Source organism: Pipistrellus hanaki, assembly GCF_964339955.1.
Source record: "Pipistrellus hanaki genome assembly, chromosome: 2".
Taxonomy (NCBI): Eukaryota; Metazoa; Chordata; class Mammalia; order Chiroptera; family Vespertilionidae; genus Pipistrellus; species Pipistrellus hanaki.
This window is the reverse complement of record NC_140504.1, coordinates 93,552,599-93,578,071: the sequence shown is the minus strand read 5'-3', so window position 1 is coordinate 93,578,071 and position 25,473 is coordinate 93,552,599. Positions and strand designations below refer to the sequence as shown.

The 25,473-nt window shown below is 39.5% G+C and overlaps 1 protein-coding gene across 10 annotated transcripts in view; it reads left to right on the top strand.

The window, feature by feature from the left end:
- Positions 1–25,473, top strand: part of MED12L (mediator complex subunit 12L) — a 355,232-nt gene that overhangs the window by 93,402 nt on the left and 236,357 nt on the right. For all 10 annotated transcript variants that reach the window (XM_084875885.1, XM_084875893.1, XM_084875891.1 and 7 more), the window contains exons 12-15: positions 15,876–16,007; positions 19,410–19,536; positions 21,520–21,734; positions 23,565–23,741. In XM_084875885.1, the coding sequence (XP_084732011.1) occupies positions 15,876–16,007; positions 19,410–19,536; positions 21,520–21,734; positions 23,565–23,741 (651 nt within the window). The remainder of the gene's footprint in view (positions 1–15,875; positions 16,008–19,409; positions 19,537–21,519; positions 21,735–23,564; positions 23,742–25,473) is intronic.

The following is a 25,473-nucleotide window of genomic DNA, read 5'->3' as shown; positions in this document are numbered from 1 at the left end:
AAAATTGCAATTCCTAGGGCGGGGTTGGGCCAGACAGGGGCAAGACAGGTGCAGAGCACTGGTGGTGGGCTGCTGTGCGCAGGATGGGATGAGGTGACCGGGAAATAGGCATGCCTTTTAGGAAAGGGGTGGCCTCTCAGATTCCACTTAGGATAGTGGACCTACAGTTGCTGATCATCAGCATTTCAAGGGAACTGGGATGTCAAGATGTGTGTGTCACCTTCCTCACTCTCATAGCACTCTCCAGGCTAGTCCGCAGGACTGCTGGTTGTGTTTGCTCGGATGCTTGTCACTTTTCAATGCCTGTTTCATACAACATTTACTCATTTGCCTGCTTAGTGTTCTAGAATCGCTCCTACTCTTGATGGTGAAGGCAGAGAAGCCGACAGCCCTGTGAGGGAGTTACTGTGTGGATGTGGGGACCTCTGCTTCCTGATGCTGACTATGCCCATCGCTGTGACCTCACCTGAGCAATAGAATGAGACGTGTCCCCTCAATCCTCCAGATTCATGCACCACTTCCTTCCTTTTGGCCTCTCTCCTTGTTTTTGTGGACATGAGGGGCTAAGAAGTTGCCTCTTTCTCACTTCTCCCTCTGTGCCTGGGAAGCAGGCTTTCTGTTCCCGTTGAAAGGCTGGACCAGCTGCTCTGGGTAGAGCTGCTCAGACAGCAGCAGCCTGCATTTCCCCTTTCCCTGTGGGTCCACAACCCCAGCACACACAGACTCTGGAAACCTCTGCGTTTGCTGTTTGTGTTGTTTGGTGCTTGGAGTATTCACAGAGCATTCTCTGAACAGCTGAGGGGCACTCATGCTGATGATCTGAGTAGAGGCCTCAGGTCCAGGGCATGTGCTTGACTCCCCATGGTTCAGGCTCCTGGTCAGGTCAGGTCTCTGCAGTGTGGCTGATGCACCACCTGAAGCCTCGCATCTATGGTAGCCGGGCTTGTCCTGTTTGTCTTCCTGCGAGCCTGTAGTTCCTAAGCTAGGTCTGTTTCTTCTGCTCACGAGCATTCATCAGCTGCTAGCACTATGCCTGGGGCTCTCAAGTCCTGAGGAGTTACTTAGGAAATTTGGTTTTAGAACTGCTAAAAATGCTGCTGGGATAATGAACTAGGAGGGAGACCCCTGTATTAGTTTCAGCTTGGTATCAAGTCTCTGCACCATGTTAACTTACCAGTGGTGCCCGTTCAGATGCGTTGGAGAGTGGCAGGTGAATGGGGGAATGTGGCTGACGGGAGTGCTCAGCTGTAAAATCAGCAGGTTAGTGCGTTTCTTTGGGGCAGTAGGGGCAGTTCACCTACTCATGATGAGTGTCGATTTCTTCACTTGTAAAAGGGCAGGTGAAACATGTCGATATGTATAGAGCTTAGATGTAAACCCTAGCTGCTCTTATTATGGGAAATGTATTTTGGGAGACAGAAACTTCAGAGGGATGGGAGGAATATGATCCCTTGGGACTACTGTAGACACACTCATACACACCCACACACAATTATCCATCACAACTATCCATCACACAGTCCACTAGTCCATAAAGCACAGCCAGGATCTGCCAGGCTTTTTACACTCTTGGATTTTCACAAATGCTTTCACCCACAGGAGAGAAGACGGAGGGTGGGGTCAGCCCACCCAAGGTAAGGTGGTCATAATCTGATGTTCTAAATGAGCTCATGTTCATCTCAATGCTTAGGATGTTTTTAAAACCAAGACTCAAGAAAGTCAAACAAGCATAAGTGAAGCAAACAAGGAACACACAAGCCTGACCCCCATTGAGAGGCCCTGCGCTGAGTGACCGCAGCTGCTGCCAGTGCTGTCCGGGGCCTGCTGGAACCCACTGTGCCTTCAGTGGTGCAGCTTTTCTTAGTGGCCACCCAAAGGAAGTGTTGCAACAGCTACCACCTTCTTTTTTTTAAAAATAAACCTATTGGTAAAAAGGCAATTATGTTAACATAGTGGGAAACATTGTGTGCCTGGACACTTAGATTTTGCTGGCATTGAGAGGCCAGTAACACCACCTTTTAGGTTGGGTTGGGCCTCTGTTTTTGAGCATGTATGCAAGGCCATAAGCACCAAGCCCTGTTTTAAGTGTGTTATATCATCTCATTTAATTTTCCCCTGGCCAGTGAGATGCATGTCTTAAAAAATTTTTGTTCACTAACTTTACAGATGAGGAAAGCAAGGTTGAGTGAGGATGAGTACATAGCCCAAGCTCATACGCAGCTCATTGGTTGGAGAACAGGAATCATAATGGTTGCAGAGTGGCACTCTGAAATAGTACATTCTATTCTTTGAATCTCTTTTAAAAATAATTTTATTTTAAGTGGCTAAAGCTGAGCAAATAAGTATCAGATGTAAATTTAGAAAAAGGAGGGAAAAACCTTAATAATAGCCCTGAACAGTTCTCACATAGTAATATTGGCACTTTTTTTCTTCTTCATGAATAATCTGTAACTAATTTTTAAAAGTTTTTTTGAGATTTTTAGCATAGTAAACAATACTTTAGGAGACAGTCTAAATCCTCAAGTTGAGCAGTCTGGCCTTTGTAGTAGAACACAGGCCACCTCAGACCTGTATTAGAAGTCTGGCTGTGTCACCATGTAGGTGAGTAGTCTTGAACCAGTTATTTCCTCCCTCAGTATCATTCTCTTTAGTCCAGAGGCCTTCCTAAAAGAATCCACCTTAACTCCCAGCATATGATAAACAGTAAATGCTGAGTGTTATGTTCTGGGCTTGGCAGACTAGCACCATCATTTAGAAATTGATAGTCTCCTTGTTCTCATCTGTATGTTTTCTTTATTATTTATAAAAAGCAAACAGTATAACTTATTAGGCCATACAGAAATGACTTTTGGGATTGAAGTCTAATGTTTAAATTATTTTCAAAATTACAGACGTGATTATAATTTATCTCATGTATGACTTTGGTTATCATATAGTTATGTATTTCTCAAAATGATTTTCTCCATTTGTATTAATTAATTTATTTTATTTTACTTTTTATTATTTTTTAAAATTAAATCTTTATGTTCAGATTATTACGGTACAGTTGTTCCTCTTTTTTCTCCCCATTGCTCCTCTCCACCTGGTTCCCACTCCACCCCTACCTTTAACTCCCCACCCCACTGTCCTCATCCATAGGTGTATGATTTTTGTCAAGTCTCTTCCCGCATCCCCAAAACCCCTTTCCCCCAATTCCACTCCCCTTCTAGGCCCCTGATTCTATTATATTCACCAGATTATTCTGTTCATCAGATTTTTTATTCAGTTGATATTTAGATTCACTTGTTGATAGATATGTATTTGTTGTTCATAATTTTTATTTTTACCTTTTTCTTCTTCTTCCTCTTCTTAAAGAATACCTTTCAGCATTTCCTATAATACTTGTTTGGTGGTGATGAACTCCATTAGCTTTTTCTTATCTGTGATGCTCTTTATTTGCCCTTCAATTCTGAACGATAGCTTTGCTGGGTAGAGTAATCTTAGTTGTAGGTTCTTGCTGTTCTTCACTTTGAATATTTCTTGCCACTCCCTTCTGGCCTGCATAGTTTCTGTTGAGAAATCAGCTGACTATCATATAGGTGCTCCCTTGTAGATAACTAACTGTTTTTCTCTTGCTGCTTGTAAGATTCTCTCTTTGTCTTTTGCTCTTGGCATTTTAATTATGATGTGTCTTGGTGTGGTCCTCTTTGGATTCCTCTTGTTTGGGGTCCTGTGTGCTTCTTGGACTTGTAAGTCTATTTCTTTCACCAGGTGGGGGAAGTTTTCTGTCATTATTTCTTCAGATAGGTTTTCAGTATCTTGCTCTCTCTCTTCTTCTGGCACCCCTATAATTCTGATGGTACGCTTGAAGTTGTCCCAGAGGCTCCTTATCTTCAACTTTTTGGATTCTTTTTTCTTATTGCTGTTCTAGTTGGTTGTTTTTTGCTTTTTTGTATTTCAGATCTTTGACTTGATTCTTGTGATCCTCTAGTCTGCTATTGGGTCTCTGTATAATATTTTTTATTTCAGTCAGTGTATGTTTAATTTCCAGTTGGTCCTTTTTCATATCTTCAAGGGTCTGGCTTTATTGGCCTTTTCTAGAAAATTTTTGAAAAACCTTATAACTGTGGTTTTGAACTCTATATCCAGTTATTTGCTTTCCTCCATTTCTTTCATTTGTGACCTGTTTCTTTGTCTCCATATTTTGGCTGCTTCCCTGAGTTGATAGAGTGGTTTTAAGAACTAGGTGTTCTATAGGGCCTAATGGCTCAGCCTCCCCAGTTACCTGAGATGGACTTTCTTGGTGGACCCCTTTCCGGGCTATGTGCACAGTCTTATTGTAGTTAAGCCTTGATTGTTGTTGGTATCACTGGGAGGAATTGACGTTCAGGCCAATTTGCTGTGAGGATCAGCTGTGTCTACGATGGGAGAACTTCTGTGCTGGAGATATCTTTATGAGGCAAGTTTTGCTTCAGTGGGCTTTAGTGCTTACTGAGTCTGCCCCCTGAGTGTGTCCCTTATGGATCTGAGGAGTTATAATCTGGATGGTCCTACTCTGACCCCTGAGTACACTGGCTCTTGGATCTCCAAGGAGATGCTAATTTAGCTTCTGCCTGAGGCCACCCAGCAGGAGCTATGGAGAGATCTGTAGATTCCTCTTCTTTGTTTGCATTTTAGAGTTGCCCAGATGAGGCCCATCTGTGAAGCAATGCAAGCTGCTGGGGGTGCTTGGGCCTTCTTTTGGATGTTCTGGGACTCTGTCTCAGCTGCAGTTTGTTAGGTAAGTTTAGATTTCAAAGGACCAGGCCATTCATATGCAAAGCCTCTGTGCACAGCTTGGGTGGGGCGGGGCCTCAGGGCAGAGCAAACAGCAATGGCTTCTCATCAACCCTGTCCTAAGAGGCCCCAGGTGTCAGTGTCCCTTGGTAATCACTGCAAGCATCTCTGAGAGAATGCTGCCCTCTAGTTCCGCCCGCTGCCAGACAGTCCAGTTTCTCCCCATATGAGTCTGGGTCCCCAGAGTCTCACCTGGAACTGGAGTTCAGAGCAGTAAGGAGCTTATGTCTCATGTGCACGCCTCTGTACCTCTACACTTTACTTCCACAGCTCCTCTTAGTCTCAGTGTGCTTTTCTCTTTCCTTCTAAATTGTAGAATTTCCATTAGGCCAGCCTTCCTGTGTTTCTGGATGATGTTCGTTTTATCTTTTAGTTGTAGTTTTGAAGTGGTTGTGTGAAGTAGGAAGTTCAGGTGTTTATCTCTGCCACCATCTTGGTTTTTCTCCATTTGTATTATTTAAATGTTGATTTATCAAAGGGATAGCACATTTATTTTTTGGCACATTGCAAATCAATGACAATTAGTTGATATAGATGCTCAGATGAATGTTTTCTTACCTACCTCTCTTCTTCTCAGAACTCAGAACTGTACTATTTTTAACTGCTGCTTTGGAATAAAAAGGAAGTATTTTTGCTTCCATGATGTATGTTTTGTTTCAAGACCTGAAGGCTATCAATATTGATTCTGAGGATGTGAGACTCGGAGAACATGTCCTTTTACTCATCAGAAATCAGCCATTCCAAATATCTTTTGGGAATGTATATATGAAAACATTTGTTTATATAAAGATTTTTAAATTATGAGTGCCATTTATATTTAAATTATAAATCTTATGAGTTGTGGTTAACAATCTTACACTAATTATTTTATAAGGTGATTCTGCTACAAAACTATTTGGGACCATGTCCAACAGGCTTATGTTCTATTAGCAGCTCAGACCAATTTTAACTTGTGCAGCTCTTGAAATTCACCCAGGTCCCCATCATGTACCTCAGGCTGCAAACCATGTGACTTGCTAATATCACTATTCTATGTATTTATTGGGGCTGTTATATGAATAATGTTCTTACCCTGATGTGACCATTTTGTTTAATATTGACTAAGAGTGATTAATTATATTTATAAACATGTCTTTTTAGTTTTAGATTAAAGAGCTTTATTCAGCATCTGACCTCAGTCAAGTTTGCTGTGGGTCATTGATCTTCCCTATTCCCTTTTATGGCATTGCTTTATAGTGTAGATAGTATATTTAAATCCCATATTTTAAAATGGTAAACAGTTTCACCAAGTATCTCTAATTCTAAAGGAAGTTTGCCTCAGATGTAATTGCCTTTTTTAAAAAAAACTAATACAATTCCTGTGGTTAGTGTATAAATACCATTAAGTTATTGACTAAGAGTTGAATTATACTTAATCTATCAGGTTTGTGCCATCCTCCCCCAGGAACAAAAAAATGTGACAAATCCCCCTTATGATAAAGCTTTCTTCACATTTGCAATATATTTACTATAGATGTAGCATCCCCATGATAAGAATGAATAATTTCAGTATTTACCATTATGGTATGTCCCAAGATCATAAGGCCAGATGATCAGTGTTGTTATTTAAGGGACCTTAATAATTTTTCAATTTTGTGTTCATCTTCTCTTACTCCCATTATAGAAATTATTTCTGCTTGTGATTGTTATACACATAGGATATGTCTACATTCTTTATATAAGAAGTCCTTTTCAGCCCTGGCCAGTTTTGCTCAGAGGTTAGAGTGTTAGCCTATGGACCAAAAGGGTCATGAGATCAATTCCCAGTCAAGGACACGTACCTGGGTTGCAAATTCAATCCCTGGTCCCCGTTGGGGGTTATACAGGGGGCATCCCATCAATATGTCTCACATCAATATTTCTCTCTCCCTTCCTACTTTCCTCTATCCTTTTCTCTGTTTTCCTTCCACTCTCTCTAGAAATCAATGGGAAAAATACCTTCAGGTGAGGATAAACAAAAACAAACAAACAAACAAACAAACAAGCCCCTTTCAGCCTACAACCTGGAACTCTGTCCTGCTCTCTTGCCAAAAACGGGATAGCTTGGGTTTGATTCAGGTTCGTGACCCAGCAGCTTTGAGACATTTCACACTTTCAACCTATAGGCCTTCTTTTGCTCCACAATCATGATAGTGTGAAAGTTTTAGAGCTGGAAACACTATGAAACCAATACTCATTATTTTTGTGAGCAGTAATCACTATTCATTTTGGCCCATATACTTTGGATATTTTCCTAGGCATTTATGTATACTGATATGAACACTTAAGACTTTAACAGGATTTTTTTCTGCTTATATTCTCCATCACATCTTGCCTATTTATTTTGTTCTATATGTGGTGCTCAATTCTTTTATTCTAATAAAGTTATCCAGTTGCTGGTAGTAATATTGCCTTATCCTTTGAAGTATATATTCCTTTTTCTTCCGATTGACTAAATCTTTTAGAATGATGCTAAACAATAGTATTGGGGCCATCATCCTTGATTCATTAAATTAGGATTGGAGCCTGGCCAGTGTGGCACAGTGGTTGAGCATTAAGCTACAAACTAAGAGGCCACCAGTTTGATTCCTGGTCAGGGCACATGCCCAGGTTGTGGATTTGATCCCAAGTGGGTGGCATGCAAGAGGTAGCCAATCAATGTTTCTAATCATTGATGTTTCTGTCTCTTCCTATTCCTTCTTCCTCTTTCAGAAATCAATAAAAATATATATTAAAAACAAGGAATGAAAATGCTTCTAGTATTTTAATCAGCTGTTGGATTACATTAGATATTTTTCCACATTAAGCAAGTGCATCTGTGTGTTAGGGGAAGAGGGACAGGATATTAGACCTCCCCTTCCCCCCCGCCACCTCCAACCCACCCCAATCATCCCCTTTGTGTTTTCCTTCAGTTACATGTATTACAGTACGTTGCTTTTGTATTTTTTTATTAAAAAATGTCTATTGAACCTAACAGGCACTGTGGTAGATGCTGCAAATATAACCATGAAGAAGGCAAATTCTGCTTTATATGAGCATCTAGTCTAACACATGTTAGAGGCAGAATGAAGTCTGTGCAAAGTAACTTATTCCTGTGGCGTCATTTCTGTAATATCAATTTGATTAGAAATTTGGCTGGTCCCTTGAGAAGTAGGAGTCAGGGCTGGAAGCCTGGTGGCAGTGACTGGTTGGAGTGGGGTCTGTGTGGCCAACCTGGGTGTCATGGTGCTCCTTGTACTTCCAGTGACCTTGCTTCACCTAAGATGGGAGCAGCAGAGAGTATGGACTTTGGAACTGGGTCTCCTAGCTTTTCCACTTTTGATCTCCATGCCCTTGGCCATTTTAATCTCTAAATCTCCATTTTTCTATCTGTAAAATGGGAATAGCTTCAAAGTTTATTGATGTTAGAGGTGATGTAAGTAAAATACCAGTGCCTGCTCAATAAATGTTTTAGATTATTACTACTGCTACTACTTGTTGGAAAGTTATAGCTGTTAATGTTATTTCCATGATTACATATTCTTAACTTATGCTGTGCCAGAACTCGGCTTTTTGACCTCCTTGCTGGGTGCTTTTTCTCTGATCTTAACTCTGTGTCTTGACTCAATTTCTCTGTGTGTGTCTGTCTCGCCCTCTCTCTGTTTCTTGTTCTGTATACCCTATTTGTCTGTGTTTAATTACAAGCTAGGGTGCCTGCTGTGGGTTGTTCAGCAATGTTTTACTGTTATAAAGCCCCTGAATATTTATTGCTTATCTGCAGTGTTCAGATGGAAGTTCTTTCTTCAGTAGTTCTCAGAAGTTTGTCTCCTCTTCCTAAAGGACATTTGAGGCCAGTAGCTGGAAACTTATAGTCAGTCATGAACTATGTTTTGAAAGATGCATATTAATTACATGGAAGTAAATATGACAGAACGAGGGAACAGAATACTCTGAGGCTGTAAACAGCAAGGTGGAAGGCAGAAGAGCCCAGAGCAGCGTGGGCCTCATTCAAAAAGGCTATTGTGTACACTAGGGGGTGGGAGTGGGGGGAAGGGTCAAAATTACCTTCCCAGGTTCTTTATACAGACAGTGTTCTATGCTTACCTAGGCCATTTCCCAAGAGCTAGGTTGTGGCAGGAGGTCCATTAATTAGATGAATGATTAGTTGGACAAATTATTGGACATCTTTATGTCTTGGTTTCTTAATCTATAAAATGGTGACACTAATAATGAGCTCATAGAGAGTGAAGATTAAAATAAATAATTCCTGGAACACATTTATTGCAACCTCTATGAATTGAGTAAGCACTCAATAAATATTAATTTACCTCTATTACTACCTCCTTCAAATTTGCCAAGATAACTTTCTTAGTGACTTTGAAAGTGATTTTGTCCATACTATGTTATTTTATTAGAAGTAAATGAGTGGATTTACATTTAAGTCCAAACACTTTCCATTTTTAATCTTTGTTGGTTCTGCTTTGGTTAGTTATTGGTGCTGAGACATTAAAATAAGCAATAAATATTCCAAAAAGTCAATTTGACAAAATAGATGTTTGCCAGAATATAAACGATTTCATTGGCCATGGCTCATGTCCTTTAACACCTAAAATATTTCACGAGGTTGAGCACAGAGCAGTGAATCTCATGAGTACCTGGAACAGAGTGATTTTTTCCCCCCAAGTGTTCTGACAGTCTCCTAAAATCTTCACTGCCTATCAAAGCCAAAGATCCAGAACATAACAGTAAAGTTGAGAGGATGGGGTACTACATACAACTGGTAACCCCTCCTTGAGCCATCTTGAGTGGGAGGAGGAACAATACCCCCAGAAGTAGGGGTGCAGCTCCTGGGAGAAGGACAGGATGGTGAGCAGACAGAACAGGCCTTGTCTGAGAGCTGAGGACTCCCCCTCCTGGAGAGGACCTGAGATTTAATGCTGATCCTGCACCTCTGACCTCCCCTTTCTGTGTTCAACCTCAAGCATCTCCCATCTACCTGTCTTATTTATGTATCATTAATTAGATAATAAAAAGTCACTATTTTTATTCAGAAAATAGAAATACAAACAAATGATGCCACAAAATTCCTGATACTTTCATTGCTGAAGATATATTTTTTTGCCCCTGAGCTGACCATGGGCCTTTTTTCCCTGTAAGTTAAGTCTGCTTTCTATTGTTGTGAACCATTATGTGCTTCTTGCAAACATCAGAAGGAGTCTTTGTTAGGCTTCTCTGAGGCCTGCGGCACTCATGTCATTTTACTTAAGATAACTTCCTTGGGCTATATTTTCAGAGGTTGAATTATTGGAGCAAATAACACAAACTTTTAAGACTATTGTTATGTAACAGAAATTACATCTGAAAGGGAAGTACCAATTTTTATTCCTACAGAGTAATACATGAGGATACATCTATATCTAGTGCCTTGAAAAGGGCCTTGTCATAGTAGGTGCTCAATACATATTTACTTAAATATTAACTGGTGAATATAATAGGATCAGGGGCATAGAAAGGGAGTGGACTGACAATTCTCAGAGGAAAAGGGGAGTGGGGGTGTGGGAAGAGACTGGACAAAAAGCGTACACCTATGGATGAGGACAGTGGGTCGGGGGTAAGGGCAGAGGGTGGGATAGAAACTGGTGGAGGGGAGCTATGGGGGAAAAGAGAGGAACAATTGTAATAATCTGAACAATAAAGATTTATTAAATAAAAAAAATGATTTAATAAGTAAATGCATGAGTGAGGCTCTACCAGTTTCATGGTACTCTTTGTAGTGTGTTTTCATAAGCTTTTTTCCAGATTTAAAATTTTGTATTGTAACCTTTTTACATTTGCCATTTAACCCGCAGTTTCAGATCCTGTAATTGCTTGAACCACAACCATGTTTTCCACTGTTTATGTTTGCTTAAAACTACTTAGAATTAATTTCCTATTGTTACTGTAACAAGTTTTCCGAAATTTAGTGACTTAAACTACACAGACTTGTTCTCCCATAGTTCTGGAGGGCATGATCTCACGGCTGCTTTCCTTCCAGGGGCTTGAGGAAACTACTGTTTCCTCAAATTTTCTAGCTCCTAGAGGCGGCCTCACTTCCTAGCTTGTGTTCTCTTACTCCTTTGTGGAAGCCAGCAGTAGAGCATTTTCAGACTCCTCCCTTGGTCTCACTCCTGCTTCTTTTCCTCATAGCTCTTTCTCTCACTCTCTTTCCCCTCCCCTAGTCCTTTACAAGCACTCTTGAGATTATTCTGGGGCCATCCAAATAATACATGATAATCCCTTCTTCTTCGCAAGATCCTTAACTTAATCACAGTCCGCAAGTCCCTTTTGCCATTTAAGGTAACATTCAAGGCCCTGGGGTTAGGATGTGTACCATTGTTCTGCCTACCACGTACTTTATGTTTGCTTTTCTTCATCTCTGTTTTGAAATTGAATTCTTTAAGATATTTCTCAAAAGCTACCTTCTAATAGAAACATCTAAGAATTCCCTTCAGTTGTCTCTCTGCTGCTGGTGAATATTGCTGTCTTTCTGAGATTTTTTTTGTGTTCTTTCTTAAGCATCTAAATTATGGATATACATGTATGTCTGTCCCACTGAATCTCCATCTTGTTGAAAGCAGGGACCTTCATATTTAGTTCATATCCTGAATTACCAACTTACCTCAGATTTTTTGCCTTGAACTTGTTGTGTTTTAAAATAATATTTATTAAATTTCACTTAAACGATTATTGGTGTAAAAAAAAAAAAGGAGCTTAATATTTTTAGAAATTTGTTGTTAGGAAGAAAATGCATTTCAACTTACATATTTGAAATCACGATGTCCTATTGACAGTGTAGGGGCCATGTCCAGAGTGCGCCAGATGTTCAAGACCAATCTGAGCATGGGAATCCCAATCAGAGTGTTCAAGGCTAATTTGCTGTATGCAGTGCAAAAGCAAGGACACAGCAATCGTACTGTACCCACTGACTGTGCAGGCATGCCTTTCTGTAACCCAAATATTGATCTCACTATTTGAAAAGAAGCCTCCTTTGTCTAAGTTAGTATAAAGATGTGTTGCTGACCATCTGAGGCTACACTGCTTTTACATAGGGGCGGCTGCTTTATATGGCTCCTGTGTTTGCTATTGTATTAGGAAAGGCTACTGTGTAAGCAATAGTTCCTATGCTTGCTGGACAGCTTTGTGTGACAGCTTTGTTAGCTGCTGCCTTGTAAGACTACTTTGAAGAACTGTTTTATCTAATGGCTCCTTGTTAGCAATGACTACATGGTCTGCAATAATGCCTCTCTTATATACCTATTGGCGCCTCATAACTTCTTCATATCAAACACAATGCCCATGAAGGCCCAGTCCCTGGCAGAGGGACACGAACCCATAAGTTGGCATAGTCAGCAGGATGAAGGAGTGAGTACTCTCCAACAGCCAGTTACTTGAATTAGTTTGTAAGATAGCATCTGGCAGACAAAGGGAAGCTACCCTGTAATAATTTTATAACTGTTGATTGATACAGAGTGGTGGAGAAGGTACAAGGCATTGGTATGTGGGGCACATGAGCCATCGGTGTCTGTTTCTATGCATGTTGAACATATCTGAAGGGGTATACCCTGGATCTGATGTTGTGAGTCAAATAAGCAAAATATTTTCCTTATTTTTGATGATTAGTAGTTAATACACCTAAAATGTAGACCAAAACTTTATTGTACATAGAGGGAAAGGTTTGAATGGGATATTATCTTGAAAAGTAATGCTAAAATTATAAAACTTTATAACATTTTTAAATTGTAAAGAACTAATGTAATGCTTTATTACCTAAGTTCATAGCTCTGTAATTACTAGGGGCTCAGTGCACAAATTTGTGCACCTTGAAAGGAACTGTGGGCTGAGAGGCTGCAGCATGGTAAAATTTTGAAAGTCAGCTCATCCTCAGTGCCCCTGCCCAGCTCCTCCCACCATGGCCCCCAGTCCTCTGTCTGCCAGCAGCTACTCTCATGTGCTCATGGTGCCACCCCACTTGCACCCATTAAAGGCACAGAGCAATTAGGGCTAGCACCAGCAGCAGATGTGAGTGGGGCTGGTGTTGACAGTGGGTGCAAGCGGCAGATGCTGCTCAGATCATCCTTCAGGAGCAGGGGGAGGTGGAGAAGCCCTCAGGGGTGATCAGGGCCGGCAGCCTCCACTCACACCCACTGATGGCACCTAGCAATCAGGACCAGTGCTGGGCATCAGCAGTGGGTGCCAGCAGTGGCTCTGGCACTGGCTGTATGTGTGAGCGGGGCTGTCCTGGCAGTGGGTGTGAGAGGCAACTGCTGGCCCTGATCTCCCCTCAGGAGCAGGGGGAGGTGGAGAAGCCCTAGAGGGCAATTGGGCCCAGCAGCTGCTGCTTGCACCCCCTGACGGCACCAGGTGATTGGGGCTGGTGCCAGGTGCTGGCAGTGGGTGTGAGTGATGGTTCTGGCATCATGAGCACAGCGGGTGTGAGTAGGGCTGGCACTGGCAGCTGGTGCAAGTGCTAACTAGGACTGCAGTATACGGGAGCAAAGAATTTTCAGTAACCACTAGAGGCCTGCCCCAATGACAGTGACCTACAACCCCCCTTGGTCTGGCGCCCCACTCACCTGCTCCACTAATTTGCTGCAGCCGATGCCTGCTATATTCTGTGCACGCCCCCTGGTGGTCAGCACATGTCATAGTAACCAGTTGTTTGGTTGTTCTACAGTTTGGGCTATTTTGCATATTAGCCTTTTATTATATAGGATTCATATTGCATGCTTTCAAGTTGGTATAATATGACCTGATATTCCAGTATGATCTTCTGAGAAGTTAGTGTAAGTTGTTGTAAACCCTCTGTTGTATTATCTTCAGTTTCTTTTAGTCAGCACAGAACTTGCCTATTCCTGCCTCTTTCCCATCCCCTTCCCCAACTCCAGTGTCCCAAGGAAAGAGTGGCATCAGTTGGCAGGTTCGTTGATATTTAGAATCTGCACGTCATGGGAAAATACTTTTTGGTTGAAAATAGATTTTAAAATGTGTAACTTGTTATGGTCACAAAGTTTCTGTGGTAAAATTTTGAAAGCTCAAGTCTTTTAGCAGCATTTTCCTTTGGTTTTCTTAATTGGCTGAATTCTCAGTGACCACAGATGGAGAATACAGTTGCAGCTGCAGGTAGACCGCCAGCCTGCCTTCAAGTTAAGCGCTCTGCAAGTAAGGACAGGCAGATGCTTATCGCCTATGAACTAAGGCTGGTGCAGACTGTGAGACTTAATTTACATCCTCTTTCACCCAGTCAACGTGCTTTATCATTAGCTGTCTTTTCTGCTTTTCCTGCTACAACATGAGCTTTTGGGAACAGGGACCACATTTTTGAAACTTTTGTTTCCCACCTTGTATCTTCTCATGGGTACTTCCTATGTGCTTTGAAGTGAATCGACTTGTTCCTAAGACTTGTTCCAAAAACATGAACATATCTACATATGTTAAAGAGGATTCTTTTCCTTTATGTTCTTTCTAATACACCTCTAGGTTAAGTAGAGCCTGTTAACTTAAATTGGGAAAGTCAGCCACTGATCCTCTGTACCATATTTCCATCTGATTTTTACAATGCAGGAGAAAGTAAAAAATGGTGTAAATGTGGGTGTGATGCACATTACTTATTAGATTCATTTATTAAAACTGGTGGCAGTGCTTTTAGGGCAACTTCTTTCGTTTTCTTTAGTATTCTCAAAGTCAACATGTCGTGCTTCACCGAACTGACTTGTATGTTTTTATTCTTCTCTGGATTACATTGCAACCAGGTGGGAATTCCTCCCTGTTTGCTTTCTTCCTTAAATGCGACGTTTGGTCTTTGTATATTTTAATTGCATTTTTCTCTTGTTTTAAACCAAGGGACCCAAAGCTCCTTTTGTGTGTTTTGAGTCAAAATGTTTTTAATGAAATTTAGGGTAGGTTGAGTAAAAATCTTGGGATAAACTGATTTTTATATGTATTGTTTTATAGTGTCTAAAGGCTTACCAGGGATTCTTATCCTGAGATTCTTGGATGTCTGCTTAGAGTGCAGAAGCCTGAAATGTGCTTACAGTGTGTGTGTGTGTGTGTGTGTGTGTGTGTGTGTGTGTATACACACACATTTACAAGAGTTGGCAAAAGTGGGTTGACAGTTTTGAGTACCCAAAACACAGTTTATAGTTGTATTATTACTTATTCTTGTGTTATATGGTTTTGACTGCCATTTTTCATGTTTGTTGCTTCTAGTACAGTGGGTCTTTGATTAGCAGCCCCTCCTCACCTGGGACCCTCACACAAGGTTTCCTCCAGTTCCTCATTAGACTGGGCGATTTGGTAACCTGGCTTGAGTGAATTATTGAGGGATATTGTGAGTGAAGGTCTGAGGAGACAACACTGGAGTGAAGTACTTGGGCTTTGTAACAGCTGTTCTTGATCTTCTGTGGTCTGTTTCCTTTCCATCTGCTTTTGAAATTGAATTCTAGAGGGTTCATGGGGCTAGGCCAGTGTTTCCCAAACTTCTCTCATGATGAGAATCACCTGGTGGACTTGTTAAAATACAGATTCCTGAATCCCAACTAAGAAGTGCTAAACTAGAATTTTGGGGAACATATAGGTAAAATTGTATACTTAACTAGTGCTCTAAGCTTAGAGTATACAATTTTACCTATATGTTCCCCAAAATTCTAGTTTAGCACTTCTTAGTTGGGATTCAGGAATCTGTATTTTAACAAGTCCACCAGGTGATTCTCATCATGAGAGAAGTTTGGGAAACAGTGGGCTAGGCTATGATCCTGTGTAAGTGATGGCATATAGAATTCTCATTCTCTTGCAATTGTCACAGATTCACCTGTCCTAAGTAAATGCTGTCCTTCCTTATTACTAAAGTTGTACTGTTTATATTTCAATTACAAAAGATTTGGGGACACTTTCTAAAATGACTGTAATAAAATATAACAAAAAAGCATTCAAACTATACGTAGAAATTGCATTGTTTGCTTTTCTCTACTCTCATTGGGTGAATGCTCATTTGTTTCTGGCTGGTACTCATTTCTCTTGGTCATTAGGTTGCCCCCAATGATGAAGCTGTGGTGACATTATTGTGTGAATGGGCTGTGAGCTGTAAACGGTCCGGCAAGCACAGGGCGATGGCGGTGGCGAAACTCTTGGAGAAGAGGCAAGCGGAAATCGAGGCTGAGGTGGGTGTTCCTGTCTGCTTGTTGAATGCCATCATTTAAACATTATGTTTTGGAAAGGATTGTTTTTTCTTATCCTCATTATGCTATATTTTTTTCTTTTAAAGGAAAAAGGAAGAATGTGCAAATTCATGGCAGGATCCCTCTAAATTAATGAAGCCAATAGTTTATATACTGGACTAACTTATAATTATCTTTTATTTTTATTTTTTCCTTTATTAATTAAGGTATTACATATGTATCTTTATCCTCCCATTGCCCCCACAACTCCTCACTCTTGTTCTCAACCCCCTGGTGTCTGTGTCCATTGGTTAGGCTTATATGCATGCATACAAGTCCTTTGTTTGATCTCTCCCTCTTACCCCCCACCCTCCCCTACCTTCTCTCTGAGGTTTGATGGTCTGGTCCATGCTTCTCTGTCTCTGGGTCTGTTTTTGTTCATAAGTTTATGTTTTTCATTACATTTCACAAATGAGTGAGATCATGTGATATTTATCTTTCTCTGACTGGCTTATTTCACTTAGCATAATGCTCTCCAGTTTCATTCATGCTCTTGCAAATGGTAAGAATTCTTTCTTTTTACTGCAGCATAGTATTCCATTGTGTAGATGTACCAGTTTTTTTAATCCACTCATCTGCTGATGGGCACTTAGGCTGTTTCCAAATCTTAGCTATGGTAAATTATGCTGCTATGAACATTTATGATTGGTGCTTCCAGTTTCTTGGGATATATTCCTAGAAGTGGGATCCCTGGGTGAATTGGGAGTTCTATTTTTATTTATTTTTATTTATTTATTTAATTATTTTTTTTATATATTTTATTGATTTTTCACAGAGAGGAAGAGAGAGGGATAGAGAGTTAGAAACATCGATGAGAGAGAATCATCGATCAGCTGCCTCTTGCACACCCCCTACTGGGGATGCGCCCGCAACCAAGGTACATGCCCTTGACCGGAATCGAACCCGGGACCTTTCAGTCCCCAGGCCGACGCTCTATCCACTGAGCCAAACCGGTCCCGGCTCTATTTTTAGATTTTTTTTTTTTTTGAGGAAACTCTATACTGTTTTCCATAGTATTCCCAGCAGCAGTGCAGGAGGGTTCCTATTTCTTTCCATCCTCACTAGCACTTGTCGTTTGTTGAACAATTATCTTTTAAAACAAAATTTTAATATATACATACATACATACATACATACATACACATATATGCATATATATGTATATCTTGTATTATTATGTATGTTTGTATACCTATTTTTATATTATGGATTTTAAAGCCACATAATATTTTAGTGGAACCAGAAGTACATTGCTCATAAAATTATGGGTAGCAGTTTGTATTTTTTTTTTTTTTTTTTTTTTTTTTTTTTTGAGATTGTGCTCTGGCCCCAGAGAAGGCAATTATGGCCTCAGCAGTAGATTATTATGGGAAAACAGAGCTAGCTTTATAAACATGAGCTTTTGTTGAAGGGAACATTTTTAAGTGAGCCTCTTTTTGTGCCTGTGAGATTCTGCAAGGTCAGCTCTGGAGAAGGTGTGATTTGACCAGGCCACTTCCTCTCTCATCTGAACACCTATTGGGCCTCCTACCCTGTCTCTTCATAGCCAGAGCCATCTTTTCAAAGTGGGAACAGATCATACTGTCCCTTTACTAAAGCACTATGGTGGCTCCTCACATGGCCCACAGAGCCTCAGAGCTGCCCTGCCTGCCTCTCCCACCCCTCTCCTACCTTTTCCCTCTGGGACACATACAACCGCAGCCGCCGTGGACTTTCTGTCCCTCCATCACTCCCAACTTGTTTTTATCTCCGGGTCTTTGCCCCTGCTGTTCTTTCTGGTGCCACACCCTGCTCCCCATTTTCACATAGCCAGTTTCTTTCTGCCATTCCTATTTCAGAAAGTGTCACTGTCTTTGTAGCATTCCCAGCTCAACATATGTCACCTCCTCAATCACTCTTCTCACATCACTCTGTTTTACCTTCCTCAGTGGCTTATTGTTTAATGCCTTCCAGCCTTGGGGATATAAGCTCAACCATAGGGACCTGAGTACCCAGAATAGTGCTTAGTGCATAGTAGAAGCTCAATAAATGTTGCACAAAAGGATGAGCACTTACCTGGCTCTGTTACTGATAATGCACCTACTGCCTATGAAGCTATTATATTGTAAAATGAAATAGGTAGAATGTTTTCATTGACATCTCTGTTGGTAAGGTACTGTTTACCAGATACAAAAGATCATATTCTTGAAATTGGGACTTGAAGATATTGATGTTAAGGTGTAAGACATAACCAATTTTACAAATTAGGAAAAGTGTTTCATTGCTTTTTTTCTACACATTTATGACATAGACGATTCTACAGTGAATTGAAATGATTAAAGTTTAGTAACTGAAATTGAATTTCTCATATTTTATTGTTGCTTCTGGATTGTTGTTATAATTCTTCTCCCCTACCCAGTGTCCCAGAATGAACACGCTCACACACACACACACACACACACGTACACGCAAGCACCATCACTTTCAGAAGAGGTTCACACATAGATTGCTTTATAATTTTAATAGGTGTAACTGTATTCTTTCAGAGATGTTTAAGATAATTGATTTCTAATAAACATAAAAATTTGACCTTTGTAAGGAAAGGATGGCTTGGAGAAATATGTTAACATAATAATTAATAATAATATTAAAGAATAAGGATCAAAGGGATATTGCAGAGAATAAAAAACAAGGATTTGGTTGCTTCTAAATGGTTTTTTTTCCTGGTTTTCTAGTAAGTTTTATCTTTTAAAAAGATTGATAATTAATTTAAAGAATAGTTTATTGATTATTAGAAAGAAAAGATGGGAGAGGAAGAGGGAAAGAAAGAGAGAAACATGGATGTGAGAGGGTAACATTGATTGGCTGCCTCCTGCATGTCCCCTATGGGGATTGAGCCCAAAACCCTGGCATGTGCCCTGACAGGAAGTAGAACCAGCAACCTCTCAGTGCTCAGGAAGACACCCACCTGAGCCACGCCAGCCAGGGCAGTAAGTCCCGTCTCAGGAGTGCACACACGTTGAAACAGCTTCCCTAGATGCGTTTCATGAATTGTGGAGAGTAGCAGAGGTTCTGAAAGATCTCATTGGTAACATGTGATGAATAAGTGAAAGAACCTTTTTGGAGGAATTATGTTAGCTTTCTTATTCCACGCCATACTTCTCCACACACACTTGTTCTTGGTTAGCTTCCTGAACTTGTAAAGTTATATTTACCTATTATGCATGGCCTACAAACATATAGAGAAATCTCAATTAATTTATATTTTATCTGAGAGCTTAAATATTAATGAAAAACTAACCTATTCATGACCCACGGTGACCATACTTGTCCTTTATAACTTTGCTTGTTTACTTTTAATCTTAGAGATGTGGGGAGTCAGAGGTCTTAGATGAGAAGGAGTCCATTTCTTCAGCGTCTTTTGCTGGATCTAGTTTGCCTGTTTTCCAGAATGTTCTGCTAAGATTTTTAGATACACAGGCCCCCTCATTGTGTAAGTATAAAGCTCTTTGCTTTTAGATCTTAAATAAGGAAATGCCTCCATCCCCTTCTTTTAAAGCTGTTTCTTCTTTCTTTAAAATTTTATTTACATCTTGTCAAAAGTTCTTGGCACTGAATATAATGTATATTTTACTGAATAAAATTTTGTGGCATGTTTTCAATGGGTATTTTGTACAATTTTAAAATTATGTAAAGTTCAAAAGTTTAAAATTTTGTAGAGTTTAAAAATAAAGTGCTTCCTTCCTTTGTAATTATTGGTCTAATTTTCCCTTTATAGATCTTTCTTACCAAAATAGAGGACCTAAGATATTTCACGGTATATTGTGATTTGGAAATTTCTCTTTTCAAACCATTTTCTAAATTTTTTATTTTCTATCTTTGAATCTTAAAAGGTGGGTGGAGGGTGGTAATCAAATAACGGCACTTTATGACAAGGTCCTAGATACAAGGAAATTATTTGTAAAGATGGTTGGCTGCTTGCTAACTCTCTCTTGAATGTTCATGTTATCTTTTTTTCTTTTTCTTTTATTCTGTAATTTGTGGCAAGTTGAGGGTTTGGGGAATAAACCACCCAGTAGGTTCATACTGTGGGTGCACACTTTAAAACATCTTTGTGTGTGCTAAATGGGCTTGATCATATTCTGAGGTTTTATGTGTTAGAGTACAGCAGGGATGGTCTTAGGATAGATAGTGATAGAACAACAGAAAGATAGCAAAAAGTGAAACATGATAGAAAAGGGAGAAAAGGAGTGTGGGGGTGGGGAAGAAGATGTTTGTGAAGAAGAAAAAGGTAAAGCTTCTAGAAATAGCCTTCTTCCAGTTTCTCTGAGAAGGGCCTCTTTTTGGGTTGAATGCTGCCTGGGGGTCTTTAGGTATTTTGTGGCTGGTCGAGTTCAGAGGAAGAGAAAGAGCTGGAGTCAAGCTGATGGTTGGGATGTAGGGATAGAAATGAAACATGGAAAACAAAGCAGGGAAATGAGAAGACAGGAGATATACTGGATAGAGTATACTATTGCCAGGAGTGGGAATTAGCGGCTGTAATGTCTCTTGTGTCCTGGGAGAGACACACGTTTGCTCTGGGCTTCCTTGTCCGATCCCACTCCTGTTCTCTCTCGGAGAAATACACCCTCCTTCTCTGCCTCTGCTTGTTCTGGGTCCCATTTTCTGCCAGCGAAGCTGCTTTTGTCTCTGTGCCGTAGGCTACTGTATTGAATGTGGTGGTGGATGAGAGCAGCCATTTAGGTGTCAGGTTTAATGTTCCCTGGATGGTCTTGTTCGTCTGTGTTTGCAAGTGTGCTGGGACCTTTGCAGGGTTAGTCTTAACATTTTTAACCTCTCAAAGGTACAGATACAAAGTTTTAGAGTGCAGTTACAATATTAAAAGTCATAATGTAAATTAAATAAACTGGTTATGAATTAAAAAAGATAGAAGAGCTCCTGTCTATACCCTTTGAATTACATTTTCCCCTTTACTTTCTAGTGGATCCCGCTCACTTAAAAAAAAAAAAAAATTAATTACCATTTGAATTGTGGTTCTGTTGTGAAGTCTCCTTGGGGAAAATGTATAATGTGCCCACAAATACATAGACACACTCAAATTCTGAAAGCCGCTGCAAAGAGGACAACAATCTTGGCCTGTGGCGTTTTTTTTTGTTTGTTTGTTTTTTAAACTTCAAGTTTTGTGTGTTTAACTTATTATTTAAATGACTATTCATTTGCCTGGGCCCACTATCTTTAAACTTGAAGTTGTACTTAACATATTGAATAGTCTTTTCAATTGCAGTGGGACAGTCAAAACCTGTGAACCATTTCTATACAAAACAATAGTGCCTCATAGGAAATTTGGCAATAATCATTGATTTTGTAGAAAAACTTATGAAAAGTGGTGCTAATATTGTTAAGCTTTTTATAAAATTTATTTTACTTTTTAATGGGATCAGGGGGAACTGAATTTTTGGTGGGATTGTTTCTATAGCGGATCCTAACAGCGAATGTGAGAAGGTGGAGTTTGTGAACCTAGTGCTGCTCTTCTGTGAGTTCATCAGGCACGATGTCTTCTCTCACGACGCTTACATGTGCACCCTCATCTCCCGGGGAGACCTGTCCGTCACCTCCTCCACTCGGCCACGGTCGCCCTTGGGAGAAAATGCAGATGAGCACTACCCCAAGGACCATGACGTGAAGATGGAGGTATGGCCCTGGGAGGGTGTGCCTGCTACCCCCATTCCATAACCCGCTCTGACGGATGCACGATGGAAGGGTGATCAACTTTTAATTGTATTCTTTTGTTTCAAAGCTCGTGTATCTCTACTCCCACTCACAAAAAAAAGACTAAAATTTACATCTTCCATAGTTATTTTTTTATTTTTTGATACTCTAAAACTATTAATGAAAAGATTTGACAGGCCATAATATTTTTCTTTGGATTAGAATTATGTGCTTCCAGTTTTATGTATTTCTAATCCCGTTTTCCTTTAACATTTGTCTCAGAATTAAACTTGTTTTGGCCCTAATGTCCTCATTCAGTGCTCATTCTAAGGAGCATCTTCTCTTATGTATTTTGTTCACTAATTGTACCAGTCTTTTATACATATTGAGAATTCTGTGTTAATCTTAACACATCATGTTTTCATTCAATGAATGAAAAATTTAATCTGTTTCTCAAAAATTTAAAAAAATATATATTTTATTAATTTTTTACAGAGAGGAAGGGAGAGAGATAGAGAGCTAGAAATGTCGATGAGAGAGAAACATCGACCAGCTGCCTCTTGCACACCCCTCTACCGGGGATGTGCCCGTAACCAACGTACATAACCAACGTACATGCCCTTGACTGGAATCGAACCTGGGACCTTTCAGTCCTCAGACCGATGCTCTACCACTGAGCCAAACCGGTTTCAGCTATTTCTCAAAAATTTTAAAGTTTAGTTCTTTTCAAGTAATTATTTTATGCTGTGAGTATGACTTTATAATTTTCTGCCAATTTTTGATATTTTGGACATTGTTCCAGATACTTATTTAAATCTTAAGGCAATAAAACATGAAATTGGTGATGGAAAATAGTAGAAAATGGTGAGATATTGTGACAATTCCTTAACAATAAAGCCTCATGTTGGTTGTAGGAGAGTTTAAGTATATAATATTATATTTTTTTAAACCAGTGCCTATACTTGTAATTTAAAAACCTGATATTAGAATTGCACACATTGATTCATAGTTTATACTCTTAAAATTTGGTGACTAAATGGTATAGGAATTAAAAAAATATTTAATGTAAATACTTCTGTTTCTAAATTTGTCCAAAGTATAAGGTGAAAAAGTTATATAGGGTGAAAAAATTAAAGTTACTTTACTTGTTTAGGCTTTATCTATGTTTCTGATTTTTCTTTTTTGTTCTTGGATATTAAGATATCTTATAGCTTAGATTTGTCTTACTAGAAAAAGTTGGTGAGCAAATGACTGGGAATAGCCCAGAGAGGGAGATTATAGTCAGCTTGTTTTTATCAGGACATTTGTGTGCTCTTCCCTAAAAAATCACGGAAGTTGAATCTTTCTCATCATGAAGACAAAGAGTGTGACTTTGCAAAGCAATACATGTCTTAAACCCTCTTTGTAAAAAATATTGTTTGAGATACAGACTAAAACCTTTATGTTATTCATTAGCTTATTAATTATTTCAGTGCATGTGTTTTTGTAGGAAATGTAGCCCTACAAAGAAAACACTTGTCTGTAGTCTGATTTGCCTCCAGCCCTCCAGGAAACATAGCTGGGCCCATTTCTCATGTGTGTGGTCGTCATGGTCTCATCTTCAGAATGGAGGAGGATGGCAACAGCTTCTTAGTGATCTGAAGATGAAGTTTATGGAAATAAAGAAAATTGCTGCATGTGTTTTGCTCAGTGGTTAAATAAGAAAAGGATATTGTTTGAGTGTTTTTTGTGTTGGAAGCTCTGTATGCAGTTTTGGGTTTTGGCTTCACTCTCTTTCATTTATAACTCCCACATTTGTTTTACACAACTTAGATTTTTTCTCCTATGCCTGGAGAGTCCTGTGAGATCATCAACCCTTCCTTGAGCAGAAGAATGTCAGTTAATGGTGAGAAGCTGCTGAAGAGAGAAAAACCGCGAGAGTTAATTTTTCCATCTAATTATGACCTCCTGCGACACCTGCAGTATGCTACGCATTTTCCCATACCTCTGGTAAGTCTGCGTCAATCAGTTGACAACTTGATTATTTCATTAGAGGATGATTAGCCATTGACTGTTCAACTACTTGCCAGAGCAATACATGGGATAGAAGGTGAGTGTTTGTATTCTTTGCTTCTTTTGTTATAACCCTGACCATGTGGTTTTTGTACTGATGATTGCGCATGTGTGGTGTGGTACTACTAGCTGCCTAGATTTAATAAAATTTATTATATTAGTATCCTTTTATCGAGCATTTGAATCCCTGCAAATAATGGCTGAATTTGTCTTCCTACTTCAATTTGAAACTCATTCATTGAGTAGCATTTATGTGCACTGTATTGTGGTAATTTCTTTTGGTATTATGCAGATGAATAAGAATTTAGGTACACAGAAAAGATGAATAAGATCGGAAGAGACAAATGTCTATAAAATGAATACCATTAAAAAGTAAAATGAGTAAAAATCCAAGTGTCCACTGGAAGTTGAACCATTTGACAATTTTGGGTCTCTCCCACTCTCCAAGAGTAAATATTGGAAGGAGAGAGAGCATCTGATTGAGAAATTGGTTAGGGCTTCATGAAAGACATTGTATGTGAGATGGATTTAGATTTTGACCCATTAACTGGAGAGCACATAGGAAATACTTACCAGGAAATTTTGTGTGTGAATTATAAAGAGTGAAGTGCTCTATTTTAAAGAGAAACAAGTTTAGTTTTTCTCATTAGTAATAAAGATTGGGCCAAGATCTGTAAATGTTTTTATTTTTAGGTTCACTATCATTTTTTTCTGGGCTTTTAAGTGTAATTTTAATGAGTAAATCTCATTGAAGACTATTAATTTAGCAAAAAATTTAATTTTAGGTATGCATTATGTTATTTTCTGGATATCTTTGAGGAGTTTTGATCTGCAAACTAAATATTTTCTTACATTTGTTTATTTATTTACTTATTGATTGATTGATTGGTTATTTTGGAACTTTCTCTGAAACAACTTTCAAAATCACTACACCCATGTATTTTTTCCCCCCTTGATTAAATTAAGAACCCCCATTTTGGTGTGAACTTTTCTATGTCCAGGGCTATATCAAAAGTTGCCATAATTCTTTCTTCTTTATCACTGGCTGACGGTATCAACATTATTTTTTTTAATCCTCACTTGAGGATATTTCTTCCATTGATTTTTAGAAATAGTGGAAGGGAGAAGGAGATACAGAGAGAAACATCGATGTGAGAGAGACACATCAATTGGTTGTCTCCTGCATGCCCCCGACCAGGGCCAGAAGCCTGCACCTGGGATATGTGCCCTTGACCAGAATCAAACCTGGGACCCGTCACTCTACAGGCCAAGGCTCTATCCATTGAGCCAACCTGGGTAGGGCTGTCTCAATATTTATCAGCTGTTACCTGTGCCACTCATTTTTAATATAATGGAATGATCTTACAGTTTATTCAGGGCAGCAGAAAGAGTAGCCTGATATTTTAGAGCTGTATCCTGAAGAATCCCTGGATGAACTATCATGATATCTGGGATTTTTTTAAAGTAGAGTCTGGGGGTGGGGTAATTGAAGTGGAGTGTATTTAACAGTAATGCACTGATGTTCATATCCCAGTTTTGACAAATGTGTTATGGGTGTGTAAGGTATTAACATTAGGGCAAACTGGGATGAAGGGTATGTGGGAACTCTACCATATTTGTTCCATTCTTATAAATTTTATATTACTTCAAAATAAAAGGTTTATTTTGG